We start from the raw sequence: 14,090 nt of genomic DNA on the forward strand, positions 1-14,090 counted from the left end.
GTTTCAACACGTCTCATTGTATTTGCTCCAACGACAGTGGTGCCGGTCCGGGCTCAGGGCAGCCCCTCGCCCCCCAGCTTCTCTGCCCCCTCCCAGCCTCTGTCCGACCCCCCCCCACTGCACCCCACATGCAAGGTGCTTCAAAGTTGCCTCTGGCCTTGGAGGGGTTAAACTGCCGAGCTCCCCACCCCAAATCTGGTCACTTTTATTCTCCCCCTGTGGACACAAAGGGGAACCTGAGTTGAAGTGATTTGATCAGTCACACACTGAGTCAGGGAGAGGACCCAGGAGTCCTGGCTCCCAGCCTCCCCACCCTCCCCACCAACCATTAGTTCCCACTCCCCTCCCAGAGCCGGGGACAGAACCCAGGAGTCCTGGCTCCCAGCCACCCCCACTCTAACTTTTCCATTCATCTTCATGTAGACTAGGAGGTAAATTGAAGGGGCAGGTGTGGGGTGGGTTACCCCCCCCAGCCGAGGCACCCCCCCTATAGCGATGCCCTCTCGGGGACGGGGTATATTGCTTTGTATGGGGGGGGGGCAGCAGATTCCATGACGCCCCCCTGTGGCCATGCAAGGAATTGGGCGTTGTGCTATGCAACCAATGAGGTGCCGGCTCCCCCAGAGCCCGTGGTGGGGCTAGGGGGCACCTACCCCCTCCCCGGTTCCTGTGGCTTCAGTGTCTCCTCTTGCACCCCCTGCTGGCCATTCCTCGGGGCTGTCTGTCCCCCCGCTTGCCATGCTAGGGGGTGCATGCATTGGTCGGGACCCCCCCCAGCTGTTACTGCCGGGGGGCAGGGGGAGGAATACCACTGCCATTCTTATCAGGGGCACAACGGACCTACAGGCTGCTGGCGGGGGTGGGGGTCTGAGACCCCCCACTCCCCTCCCAGAGCTGGGGAGAGAAGCCAGGAGTCCTGGCTCCCAGGCCCTCCGCTCTAATCACTAGACCCCACTGCCCTCCCCAAACTGAGAACCCAGGTGTCCAGCCCACCCCCGAATGCCTAGAACGGCACCCGTGAGGCGGCTCGCGAGGTGGCCGGCGTCCGGGCAAAGGCGCGACATTAGCAGAGCGTGTCCTTGGATTCGGCGTCCGCTCCCCGTCGATCTTTGTGCCTAGGCAAGGGCCTGGGAAGGAGGGCGGGGAGGTGGAATTTGGGGGGGGTCGGGTACCCCTCTTTCTGCTCCCCCACACAGGCGCCTTCCCACTGAGTCTAGACAGGAGATGCATGCAGGCATGGACAGTGCCCCCCGGTGGTGGAAGAGACACATGCATAGATTTCGGGGGACGGGGGGGACTGCAGTGAGATCTGGGTGCGGCCCCCTTGGGAGCTGTGGGGTGGGGAGTAGATGGGTCCATTGGGACAGGTCCAAGGCAGTGGGGAAGGGACCTCGGAGTCCGGCCCCGCAGGTCCTTGGTTCTGATCTACTGCAGTGCGGGTTGGGGGGTGGGCACTGGGCTATATGGACCCCACTCCCCTCCCAGCACAGGACATACAAGGGCTCTGGGTTGACGAGGTTTCTTGCCCATATTCCCCTGGGGTGGGGGCATGGGGTTGGGGGGGGGAAGGCTTTAGCCAGGTGCCGTAACCTTCCGCCCCCCTCGGGCCGGCCCTGGAAGTCGTCCCGTTTGCCCGTCTTGCATAGCTGTCCCCGAGACAGGGCTTTGATTCGAGCAGGGAGCTGAGGGGGTGTTAGAGGGGAATGGGCTGGGGGGCAGGACCTGGGCGTCCGGGCAAGGCCATGTCCCTCGGCGGGTGGCACCTCAGCGTTTGTGTGGTTACAGTGGCGGGACCCAGGCATCCGGGCGAAGTCATGCACCTAAGCGCGGGGAGTGGGGGGGGGCTAGGTGTCTGGGCTAGGCCTTGGTCCTGTGGAACTCAGGCGTCCGGGACAAATCCAGACCCTCAGGCAGATGCCACCACCCCAGTGTTCGTGGAAGACGATGTCCCTGGGACCGAGGCCGCCGGGCGAGGACATGCACCGAAGCAGGGGGACCCAGGCATCTGGGGCAATCCAGGCCCTTAGGCAGCTGGCGCCCCAGCGTTTGCGGAAGACAATGCCCCTCGGCATGTGGAACCCAGGAGTCCCCCCCCCACACACACAGCCGCTCCATGCTCTGCCCTTACAAGGAGGAGATCTTGACCATGCGGTGGGGCAGGCAGGGGGCAGGCAGGCTGGAGTTGGGCAGGGCGCAGGGTGAGGGGGGACGGCTCTCGGGGGTGTTGGCGGGGGGCGTGGGGATGCTGGTGAGAGCGGCCGCCAGGTCCACCCCGTCGTAGTCCAGCGTCATGTTCTCGTGGGCCTTGGCGTTCAAGCTGGAGCGGCTGTGCGGGGGGAGAGAAGAGAGAGAGAGAATGAACCCAGGCGTCCTGGCTCCCAACCCCACCCCCCCAGCTCTAACCACTAAACCCCATTCCCCTCCCAGAGCCAGAGAGAGAACCCAGGAGTCCTGGCTCCCAACCCTCTTGCTCTAACCACTAGGCCCCACTCCCCTCCCAGAGCCGGGGAGAGAACCCAGGCGTCCTGGCTCCCAGCAGCCCCCGCTCTTCCTCCTTTGCCCACTAGGTGGCAGCAGATACCAGCATTGCCCCCTATGGTTCAGCACAGGGACCCCCCCGTGAGGGTGCCGGCTCCCCCTAGTGGGTGCTTCAGGGAGCCCCCATGCCCCATCCCCTCTTGGTCAGACCCCCCAGGACCCTTCCCAGCTCAGCACCCCCCGCACCCCCCATTCCTGCACCCCCTCAGGCCTCCCCCCGCCGCCCAGCCCCCCAGGGCCCCCCCCAGTGCGGGGGGCGCTGTCACCTCTGGGGGGCGGCGGGCCCCGTCTGACCGTGCAGCGTGCGGAGCTCCTGGGCGCTGGCGCGGCTGACGGAGGCGGTGGAGGGGGCGGGGCGCAGGGCTCGGCGCGGGGGGCCCCGGCGGGGGCAGCAGGAGCTGGCGCCGCCCTGCTGGGAGGAGACGGAGGTGCTGCGGCTGGTCCGGCCGCCCACCGAGCCCCCCAGGCCGGCCTCGCTGCACGAGCGCTCGTCCATGAAGTCGTGGCTCTGCGGGGGCGGGGGGGGGGAGATTCAGCCTGGCCCACGGCACCCTCCGCCCCCCACCCCGCCCCCCAGCTGCCCCCCACTCACCGTGGTCTTCTCCAGGCAGCGCAGCAGGTGGTGATGTTGCTGCTCGAAGGTCGAACGATTCCTCACAGCCAGGGCGTGAGCGGCGCTGCCCGGGTCCTGTTTTGCGGGGGGGGGGGGGAGATCAGAGCTAGACAGACACCCCCTCCCGGGGGGGGTACCCTGGGGGCGCTGGGAGCGGGGGTGAGTGGGAGGGGTAGAAGAAGGAGGGTTGGCGGGGGGGAGCGTGCAAAGAGTGAACACAGCTCGGTTCTGCAGTCCTGTGCGAGGGTAAGGCCAGGAGGGTGTGCGACTGGGCATGGGTGTGTCAGTGCAACTGGGGAAGCGTGCAAGTTGTGGTGAGTGGGCACTGGGATTGTGCACAGTGGTGCTAGTGCAATGCTGGGCACATGGGAGTGACGATTGTGCACTGGGATTGTGCATGGGTGTGTCAGTGCATGGGTGTGTGTTAGGGCTGGTTGTGCATGGGTGTGTCAGTGCAACTGGGGAAGCGTGCAAGTTGTGGTGAGTGGGCACTGGGATTGTGCACAGTGGTGCTAGTGCAATGCTGGGCACGTGGGAGTGACGATTGTGCACTGGGATTGTGCATGGGTGTGTCAGTGCATGGGTGTGTGTTAGGGCTGGTTGTGCATGGGTGTGTCAGTGCAACTGGGGCAGTGTGTGGAGATGTGGGGGGGTGCCCAGGGAAAGGTGGGGGTGTGTGCCGGCATTAATGCAATTGCGTGTGTGCAAAGTGTGAGGTGAGTGTGCGTTGCACTTGCACAATGATGGGTTTTGTGCAAGCAGGTGAGGGGTGAGTGTGAGTTGTGACTGTGTTAGTGCAAACGTGTAGCCAGTGTGCTTTGGGATTGTGCATGTGTGTTAGTGCAATGGTGTGCATGTGTGAAGGGTGAGTGTGCACTGTGGTTGTGCATGGGAGTGTTACTGCAATTGTGAGTGTGTGAGGGGTGAATGCGCGGCCATGTGCACTGGGTTTGTGCGTGAGTGAGCTAGTGCAACAGTGCGAGCGGTGAACATGCCGCGGGGGCCTGCTGAGTGTGCACGGTCCCGTCCGTGCAAGTGAGGCACTGGGGTGTGTGCATGCTGACGTCATGGCGAGTGTGCCACACGAGTGTGCACGAGGGTGTCTGCGCCAGGGGGCGAGTGTGCAGGGCGAGGGGGCGGCGAGTGCTTTCCTGCCACTCAGCAAGCGTGTGCTGTCACTGTGCACGGGCGTTAGCGAGTGCAACAGGGCGTGCGTGCGAGGGGCGAGCGTGCGAGGGGCGAGCGTGCAGGGGCCGGGAGCAGGTACCTCGAGGCCCCCGTCCCGCTTGTACTGCAGGAAGGCGTTGGTCGTGGTGCTCTTAGCCAGCCGGATCCGGGCCAGGCGAACCTTCTGCGGAGGGGGGGGACAGGATCAGAGACACAGACACAAACCTCCCCCCCAGCCCCCCTTCCGGCCCCCCAGCCCCGCTCCGCACCTCAGCCCCACAACCCCCCTCCACCCTGGCTCACTCTCCCCTCCCCGCATCCCCCTCCTTTGCGCAGGCCCGCCCCCTCTCCCCCTGCCCCCGTGCCCCCCCGCGGCCCCCCCGGACCTGCTGCGCCCGGCGTTTGTCCGCCCGCTGATTCTGGTGGTAGATGCGGCTGAAGTTGGAGACGATGACGGGCACCGGTAGCGCGATGACCAGCACCCCGCTCAGCGAGCAGATGGAGCCGAAGATCTTTCCGGCGATCGTGCTGGGAACCATGTCCCCGTACCTGCCGGGGGAAAGGGAGGGGGAAGCAGGAATGGGGCAGACGCTCCGCTTTCGGGGGGGGTGAAAAAAGTACGTTCCCAGCCCCTGCGGTCGGGGAGAAAACCCCCAAAATGTGGCCCTGCCGGAGTCTGCCGAGAGCCTGAGCCGGTCACTCGAAGAGGTGTGAACTGCCCCGTGCATCTCACGGCCCCGCTGCTCTCGGGCCCCTCCCCGGCAGGGTGGGGAAGATGCCGAGATGCAGCCACCTCGGGTGGGGGGGGGGGCAGCACGGGGACAGCCGTGTATAACACCACGCCGGGATGGCTCGCCCCATGCTGAGATGCAGCTGCCTCTGGGGCAGGGTGGTTGGGGACCAGCCACCCGTAACGCCGCATGAGGATAACAGGCGGCAGAAGTCTTCCCATTCGTAATGGACCGGTTGGGAAAGCGAAATTGCTTCTGGAGAAACGCTGTTAATCCACGTCAAGCGAGCGGCGATTATATAATAAAACACAGGCCACAACACCATGACTTATTTAACGGGCTGAGAATCAATCAACGGCTCGGCGTGCGGCTCCGAGCACCCAGCTCACCCCAGAGACCGGCGACAGCGTCCCCGTTACGGGCAACACAGGGCGCGGAGATGCGGCCACCTCTGGGGCGGGGCAGCTGGGGACCAGCCGCACACAACGCCGCAAGGGGACGGCTCGCCCGGTGCGGAGATGCAGCCACCTCTGGGGCGGGGCAGCTGCGGACCAGCCACACACAGCGCCGCAAGGGGACGGCTCGCCCGGTGCGGAGATGCGGCCACCTCTGGGGCAGGGCAGCTGCGGACCAGCCGCACACAGCGCCGCAAGGGGACGGCTCGCCCGGTGCGGAGATGCGGCCACCTCTGGGGCGGGGCAGCTGGGGACCAGCCGCACACAACGCCGCAAGGGGACGGCTCGCCCGGTGCGGAGATGCGGCCACCTCTGGGGCGGGGCAGCTGGGGACCAGCCGCACACAACGCCGCAAGGGGACGGCTCGCCCGGCGCGGAGATGCGGCCACCTCTGGGGCGGGGCAGCTGGGGACCAGCCGCACACAACGCCGCAAGGGGACGGCTCGCCCGGCGCGGAGATGCGGCCACCTCTGGGGCGGGGCAGCTGGGGACCAGCCGCACACAGCGCCGCAAGGGGACGGCTCGCCCGGTGCGGAGATGCGGCCACCTCTGGGGCGGGGCAGCTGGGGACCAGCCGCACACAACGCCGCAAGGGGACGGCTCGCCCGGCGCGGAGATGCGGCCACCTCTGGGGCGGGGCAGCTGCGGACCAGCCGCACACAACGCCGCAAGGGGACGGCTCGCCCGGCGCGGAGATGCGGCCACCTCTGGGGCGGGGCAGCTAAAGAAGAATTTGATAGTCAGTGGGAATTCCAGGGAATTGTAGCTGGGAGGTGGCTTGTTATAACTGGCCAGGACACTGGGATCCCCCTGCTGAGATCCCTGACCCGCAGCATGGCACCCCCCAGCGCCCGGCCCCACTGCCAGGGGGGAGCGCCCCCTGCCCAGCCCCCGCCCACTCCCCGCAGCACGGCACCCCCTAGTGGCTCAGCGCAGACCCCCAGACAAGGGCGATGTATGGGGGGCAGGAAGGGGATTCTGTGTTCTGTGCGGGGGAGGGATTCTAAAGTGGGGGAGGAATCAGGAGCCCCCCTCCCCCCTCGTGTGGCCCTGGGCTGGCTCCAGAGAACATGAAATATTCACACGTCCCAGCGCGGAGCGGGGCCGCTTGGCTGGCGAGAGGTTGCTGTAACCTTGCACTGCGGCGTGTGCGGGGGCCCTGGGGCTGAACCGGGGGTGGGGGGGATACCACACTGCGGGGGCCTTGGGACTGATCTGAGGGGGGGCAGGATACCAGTCTGGGGGGGGACCTGGGGCCGGTCCAGGGAGGGCAGAATAGCAGGGTCGGGGGGCCCTGGGGCTGATCTGGGGGTGGGGGGCAGGATACCAGGGTGGGGGGCATGGGGCTGACCAGGGTACTGAAGGATGCTCCTTGGACCCGGGGGGGGGGAAGGGTGGGGGGGATCTGACAGCCCCGACCTCCCTGTAACTCCACTGCGGGGGGGGGGGGAAGTGAGCTGCCCGGGGCCGGAGATGCACAGAAATGGGAGAGCAGGAAGGGGGCCCCACCCTGCTTCACCTAGGGGGCAGCAGCGGGGCCTGGAAGGTGCCTGGGGTGGGGGGGAACCTGCCATGAAACAAAGCTGGGGGGCTGGGTTAGGCCCCAATTCGCCCTGGAGCAGATGAGACCACGACCCCATGGCAGACACGCGCAAAGAGCCAAAAAACCGAGGAGTCCTGGCACCCAGCACCCCCCTGCTCTAACCCACTAGACCCCACTCCCCTCCCAGAGCCAGGGAGAGAACCCAGGAGTCCTGGCTCCCAGCCCCCCACTCAGCCCCCCGTCCCCGGCTGCCCACCTGCCGGCTCAGCGATCACTGCGCAAGTTGGCGATTCAGCGGAATCTGCCCCGGCCTGAGGACGAGCCAAAGGCAGGTCACCTGGATCCGATCCCAGCCCCGGGCTCTGCCGGTGCCCCTCACTCCCGACCCACAGCCCCTGCCAGCCCCCGCGCCCCCCAGCACAGGCGAGCTGCGGAAAGCGGCTGTCTCTGCCTCCCGCGCTCTGTGGATAAATAATTCCTCCCCCGTGGAGCTGCAGCAGGCCCCTGCCTCGGTTACAGGCTGGTGCAGAGCAAAACACCCGTGGGGCACGGCGGGGGCGGGGGGGGGGTGGAGGGAGAAAGCTCGGCGCTTCCGTGTCCCCACGCACAGATGGGCGTTTGATGCAGCCACTTCTGGGGTGGGGCAGCTGGGGAACAGCTGCACTTAACGCCGCACGGGGCTGATGCGCCTGGCGCTGAGATGCAGCCGCCTCTGAGGCGGAGCAGCCGGGGAACAGCCGCACAGAACGCCGCAGGATGGTTTGGGAACTGCCGGGAACAGTCATGGAGCAGAACGGACTCAACCTGTGTGGGCTTTACCATTACAGAGCCGGGAATGGAACCCAGGCGTCCGGGCTCCCAATCCCCCTGCTCTAACCCACCAGACCCCGCTCCCCTCCCAGAGCTGGGGAGAGGACCCAGGAGTTCTGGCGCCTCTCTATTCCCTTCACCATGAAGACACATCTCCTCCAGGCCCCCATTCAACGTGATGGGACCCGTCACTCAATCCAGGCTGTTAACACTTGAACCTAGTGACTGGGGAGAGTGACGCTTTCCTCCCCTCCTCATTGCAGCGTGAACCTCCAGCCATCCTGCCTACCCCAGAGCCCAACCCCCCCCTGCTCCTGCCCTCCGCCTTACCCACAGTGCATCTCTTCCGCACGCCCTGGTGTAATAGCGACCCCCTGCGGAGCGCGAAAACCCCACGGTGCCCCCTGCTGGGAAGTAAGGGAAGGACAGTTTGTGTGATGACCTGGGGATTGTGCGTGTGTCCCTGCTGCCCCCTGCTGGGGGGCTGAGCCCTGTGCTGTGCATGGGGGGGGGACCCAGACTCCTGCTAGGGTGTTACAGCCCCCCCAGAGCAGGGTGTGAATCCCAGGGTCCGGGCCAAGCCCCATCTCCCATGAGTCTCTCCTGCCTCCCGAGCAGCCTCTGCAGAGGAAGAGACTGGATGGTCCCCCCTCAGGGCCTGTCCCAAACGGCTGGTCCCAGCCGCTCTGCCCCAGAGGTGGCTGCATCTCAGCGCGGGGCCAGCCAACCCTTTGTGGTGTTATGTGAGGCTGTTCCCTGCTGCCCCACCCCAGAGGTGGCTGCATCTCAGCGCCGGGCGATCTGTCCCCGTGCAGCCCCCTGGGAGGCCCCGCTGAAGGCCCAGTGTGGGTAGATTATCCGGGCAACTCCGCTCCTGCCAGAGGACAGGGGAGAGGATCCTGGCGTGGGCCCCTCGCCCCGTCCTATCCACACCCAAACCCCCGCACACCACCCCCTCCCGCCCCCGGGCCACTGCTCCGGGCCCAGGCACCGGGGGTGGTCAAGATTCAGTCAGCCGCTAATTACACCTCTAGTAATGAGCACTGGGTGGTGGGGGCTGGGAGCCAGGACTCCTGGGTTCCCTCCCCGGCTCTGTGGTTGGCCCCAGCAATGATGCAGTAAGAAGCAGCAATGCCCAGGAATCCTGGGGGCTGTTAAAGCCACATGCAGGGCCCCTCACTCCCGACCCGCAGCCCCCCCCAGCCCGGCCCTGCCCCCCCCAGCCCTGCCGGTGCCCCTCACTCCCGACCCGCAGCCCCCCCCAGCCCAGCCCTGCCCCCCCCAGCCCTGCCGGTGCCCCTCACTCCCGACCCGCAGCCCCCCCCAGCCCGGCCCTGCCCCCCCCAGCCCTGCCGGTGCCCCTCACTCCCGACCCGCAGCCCCCCCCAGCCCGGCCCTGCCCCCCCCCAGCCCTGCCGGTGCCCCTCACTCCCGACCTGCAGCCCCTGCCAGCCCAGCCCTGCCCCCCAAGCTCTGCCGGTGCCCCTCACTCACGACCCGCAGCCCCCCACTAGCCCGGCCCTGCCCCCCCCAGCCCTGCCGGTGCCCCTCACTCACGACCCGCAGCCCCCCCCCAGCCCTGCCGGTGCCCCTCACTCCCGACCCGCAGCCCCTGCTAGCCCGGCCCTGCCCCCCCCAGCCCTGCCGGTGCCCCTCACTCCCGACCCGCAGCCCCTGCTAGCCCGGCCCTGCCCCCCCAGCCCTGAGCCCCTCACTCCTGACTCGCAGCCCCCCACTAGCCCGGCCCTGGGCCCCAAGCTCTGCCGGTGCCCCTCACTCCCGACCTGCAGCCCCTGCTAGCCCAGCCCTGCCCCCCAAGCTCTGCCGGTGCCCCTCACTCCTGACCCGCAGCCCCCAGCTCCTCTCTTTCGCTCTCCCCTCCCCCTGCTGCTGCCCCGCGGGCTCTTAGGAAGAATTACGACCTGAACAAATGTTTGCATTCTGGGCTATCCAGCCCACTGCAGATGGCACCAGCTGTGCCAGGCCCGGCCTCCTGCCCACAAGTTCCCCCGCTCCAGCGCTTTGCCCTCCACTGTCCTTCCCGAGCCAGGAGAGAACCCAGGCGTCCGGGCTCCCAGCCCCCCTGCTCTAACCACCAGCCCCCACTCCCCTCCGAGAGCCGGGTAGAGAACCCAGGCGTCCGGGGTCCCAGCCCCCCCGCCCCCCGCACCTCATGCACTTCCGCCCTTTCCCAGCCTGTTCTGAATCGGATGCATGTGGGATTTCCCCGGGTTGGATTCCCACTCTGCTCCCAGGAGCCCCAAGAACAGCCCTGCTGGTGCCCCACGGACCCAACGGGGGCAGTCAGTCATTTGCCCAAATTTCCTGGCCACGGTAGAGTCCGGGCCCGGACTCCAGGGACAGTAACTCAAAAACCCGAGAATAAAGCCCTCAACAGATGGCGGGGTCGGTTCCGAAGCCTCCGGCTCTCGGATCCCCCCGCCTGACAGGGCCCAGACGGGATCCCGGGAGACCCTGCAGTAGGAAAGCGGAGCCGGGGGCCCAGGGCTGAGCGGTGGGGGGGTGGCAGGGCGCAGACTCACCCCAGCGTGGTCATGGTGACGATGGTGTACCAGAAGGCGGCCGGGATGCTGGTGAAGTTGGTGCTGCGGGTCCCTTTCTCGGCGTAGAACATGACGGTGGCGAAGATGATGATGGCCATGGTCAGGGAGAAGAGGAGGAAGCCCAGCTCGGAGGCGCAGCTCTTGAGGGTGTAGCCCAGGATCCTCAGGCCCTGCGAGTGCCGGGAGAACTTGAAGATGCGGAAGACCCGGAAGACCCGCAGGGTGACAAAGGCCCCGCTCACGTCCTCGTTCTCCGGCATCACCAGCCCAATGTAGTAGGGCAGGATGGCCACCACGTCGATGATGCTCATGACGCTGCGCAGAAACTGGCAGCGGCTGGGGGCGGCGAAGAGCCGGAGCAGGTACTCGCCGGTGAAGATGAGGACGCAGGCCGTGTCCATGCAGGAGAAGGCCAAGGGGAAGCGGTCGCCGCAGGGCTGCGGGCGCTTCCGGCCGGGCGGCGGCTGGCAGGGGATGGTCTCCACCACGTTGGCGATCACCGAGACGGCGATGAAGAAGCCGGTGACGTAGTAGAAGACCAAGGCCACCGTGCTGGTGTGGGGGTTCTCGAAGGCCCGCCAGAGCCGCTGCCGCACGGTGCTGTCCGGCGGCAAGGAGAGGTCGGTGGCGCTCTCCGCTTCTTCGTCCTCGGCCAGCCGCTCGGCGTTCTCCTTCTTGCGGTCGCGGTACTCCTCCAGGCAGCAGTCGCCGATCAGCTCCGGGATGATGCCGTAGAAGCTCAGCTCCTCGTCGAAGGCCTGGATGCACTCGTGCCGGGGGTAGTGCAGGTGGCCGGTGCGGTAGAAGTTCAGGACGTGGCGGAAGATCTCGGGGTCGCGGTCGAAGAAATACTCCTGGCTGTCCTCGTTGTAGAAGAACTCCTTCTCCGAGCTGCCGAGCAGCGTGTCCGGGTACCGGTCCAGCGTGTTCTGCCAGGTCTGGAACCGCCGGCCACTCACATTCACCACCAGGATCTCGTCCCCCCGGGGTCGCTTGACGCTGGGTGGTTTGGGTATCGGCTTCTTGGCCAAGGGCAGCCAGCCCACGGCGGCCGCGCGGGCGAAGGGCAGCCAGGTGGCCACGCCGGCCGCCATGGTGGCCAGGCGCGGGGGTCGCCGGGGCAGGGCAGAGGCGTCAGCTCGGGACGGGGAGGGCGCCAAAGCTGGAGGTGCCCGGGGAGCGGCCTTGGGACCCAGGAGATTGGGGCGCCGGCAGGAGGGGGGGTCGTCTCCGAACTTGGATGTGTCCAAGGGAAATCGGGGCAGTCCTCAGGACCCAGGAGGTGGGGGAAGAAAGTCTCAGGACAGGTCTCAGGACCCAGGGCTCCGCTAGCTGTGGGTCCCCCGTGGGAACCTCCCCACCCCGCCTGCCCGGGGCTCAGCTGTCTCCGAAACACGAGCCCCCAGCCGGCGTGTTGCTGTGGGGCACAGAGCCAGGGTCTAGAGGGAGAGACGAGTCGCTCCTGGTCACGGTCTCAGGTACCCCCCCGGTCTCGGCTGTCCCCGGAGGGGGTGCTGCTGTCCCAGCTGAGGCCTGGTCTCTCGAGGCATCGGGGGGGGGGGGTTCGGGCCCCTCCGCCCCGCTGGCTCTTGGCAAAGGGGGCCGAAGGCTCGGCAGCCCAGCAGGGGGGCGTCTCAGGGCGCTGCGGGCAGGAGAGAAGAGACGTGAGAAAGAAAATCAAGAACTGCAGATTGGACACCTCAGCCCGGACGCCTGGGTTCTCTCCCCGGCTCTGGGAGGGGAGGGTGGTCTAGTGGTTAGAGGATGGGTGGGGGGGGGCTGGGAGCCAGGACTCCTGGGTTCTCTCCCCGGCTCTGGGAGGGGAGTGGGGGCTGGTGGGTAGAACGGGGGTGGGGGGCTGGGAGCCAGGATGCCTGGGTTCTCTCCCCAGCTGTGGGGGCCGGTGGGTTGGAGCGGAGGACCCCCGGGGGAGGGAGGGGGTCAGTCCTAGCCCAGCAGCGGGGGAGGGGTGCTTTTGATTCTTACTCAAACCCCTTTTCCGGGGCCCAGCCCCCTCCCCCCCATTGCAGGGGACAGTAACTGCTCCATGTGGGATGGGGGGGGTGTCAGGAGGGGCCACCCAACTCAGGGACACCCCAGCCCTGGGGTGGGTATGGGGCCAGGGTGGGGGGCACATGCAGGGGGTGGGGGGCAGGTCCGGGGGGGGGCAGCTACCAGAGGTGCTGGAACTAGGGGGGGTTGGGGGGCTGCCGCACCCCCCAGCTGTAGGTGGTTTCCATCCTATCCAGGGTTTGCAGCTCGGCTCTCAGCCCCCCCCCCCTCTCCCCCGCACTGTCCCAGTGCCCCTGGCAGACGCGGGGGGGCAACAGGGGGGCAGATCCGGGGGCTCGTGGGGGGGCGGATTTGGGGGGGGCCGATCCGGGGGCTCGGGGGGGGCGGATCCTGGGGGGGGCAGATCCGGGGGGGGGCGGACAGACCTGCCCGGCCCGGCAGCTCTCACCTCTCCCCGGCGGCCGGGGGCGGCGATCCGGGCTCGGGGCTGGGGGGGTCCCTGCCCCGCCCCCCCCCAGGCGCATCGCTCCGCGGGCTCCGGCCGGGTGCGGGTGAAGCGGGTCCCGCCTGCATCAGGCGGGGGGGGGGGAATGTACCGGCTTTTATAGCGCAGCGGCGGCTGCCGGGTGGGGGGAGGAGAGGGAGGGGGGAGGGAGGGATCTGTGGGGGGGAGATAGATCCATAGGGGATGGGGAAAAGAGATGGATCTATGGGGGGAGGGATGGTTCTATGGGGGTGGGGATGGATCTATAGTCGGTGGGGAGGAGGGATCTATGGGGGTGGGGGAGGGAGGGATCTATAGGGGGTGGGGAGGGATCTATAGTCGGTGGGGAGGAGGGATCTATAGGGGTGGGGATGGTTCTATGGGGTGGGGGAGGGAGGGATCTATAGGGGTGGGGATGGATCTATGGGGTGGGGGAGGGAGGGATCTATAGGGGGTGAGGAGGGATCTATCAGGGTGGTGGATTGTGGGGGGCAGAAGGGGAAGGGGAGAGCCAGGGGATTGAAGGGGCAGAGATGAGGTTGGAGGAGGGGCACCACCAGGGCGGGGACAGGGGGGCCCAGATGACCCAGAGCAGAGGGAGCATTTGGGGGACTGAGCCCGGAGGGGGGTGGAGTCACCGGACCCCTCCCCCACAACAACTCCAGGCAGCTGAGGAGGGGTCCACAGACTCAGGGCCAGGGAGAGAACCCAGGAGTTCTGGCTCCCAGCCCCCGTCCACACCCGACATAGCTGGGGGTCCCAGCAGGATCAGCACATGGGGTTAGTGCCCCTCACTCCCGACCCACAGCCCCCGCTAGCCCAGCCCTGGGCCCCCCAGCCCTGCCGGTTCCCCCCACTCCCGACCCGCAGCCCCCGCTAGCCCGGCCCTGGGCCCCCCCCAGCCCTGCCGGTGCCCCTCCCTCCCAACCCGCAGCCCCTGCTAGCCCAGCCCTGGGCTCCCCCAGCTCTGCCGGTGCCCCTCACTCCCGACCCACAGCCCCCGCTAGCCCAGCCCTGGGCCTTCCCTGCCCTGCCGGTGCCCCTCACTCCCGACCCGCAGCCCCTGCCCCCCCAGCCCTGCCGGTGCCCCTCACTCCCGACCCGCAGCCCCCGCTAGCCCAGCCCTGGGCCTTCCCTGCCCTGCCGGTGCCCCTCACTCCTGACCCACAGCC

General features: G+C 67.7%; 1 protein-coding gene across 1 annotated transcript; it reads right to left on the bottom strand.

The window, feature by feature from the left end:
• On the bottom strand, nucleotides 1-13,038 carry KCND1 (potassium voltage-gated channel subfamily D member 1). The gene is made up of 7 exons (XM_037888473.2): nucleotides 12,883-13,038; nucleotides 10,401-12,063; nucleotides 4,705-4,867; nucleotides 4,419-4,502; nucleotides 3,131-3,226; nucleotides 2,805-3,046; nucleotides 1-2,326 (listed from the first exon to the last, which is right to left on the bottom strand). Exons 2-7 carry the CDS (start codon nucleotides 11,513-11,515, stop codon nucleotides 2,125-2,127), a joined length of 1,902 nt encoding a protein of 633 aa, XP_037744401.1. The 5' UTR covers nucleotides 11,516-12,063; nucleotides 12,883-13,038; the 3' UTR covers nucleotides 1-2,124.
• Between the last annotated feature and the right edge of the window lie 1,052 nt (nucleotides 13,039-14,090).

This window comes from Chelonia mydas, chromosome 23 (assembly GCF_015237465.2).
Source record: "Chelonia mydas isolate rCheMyd1 chromosome 23, rCheMyd1.pri.v2, whole genome shotgun sequence".
NCBI lineage: Eukaryota > Metazoa > Chordata > Testudines > Cheloniidae > Chelonia > Chelonia mydas.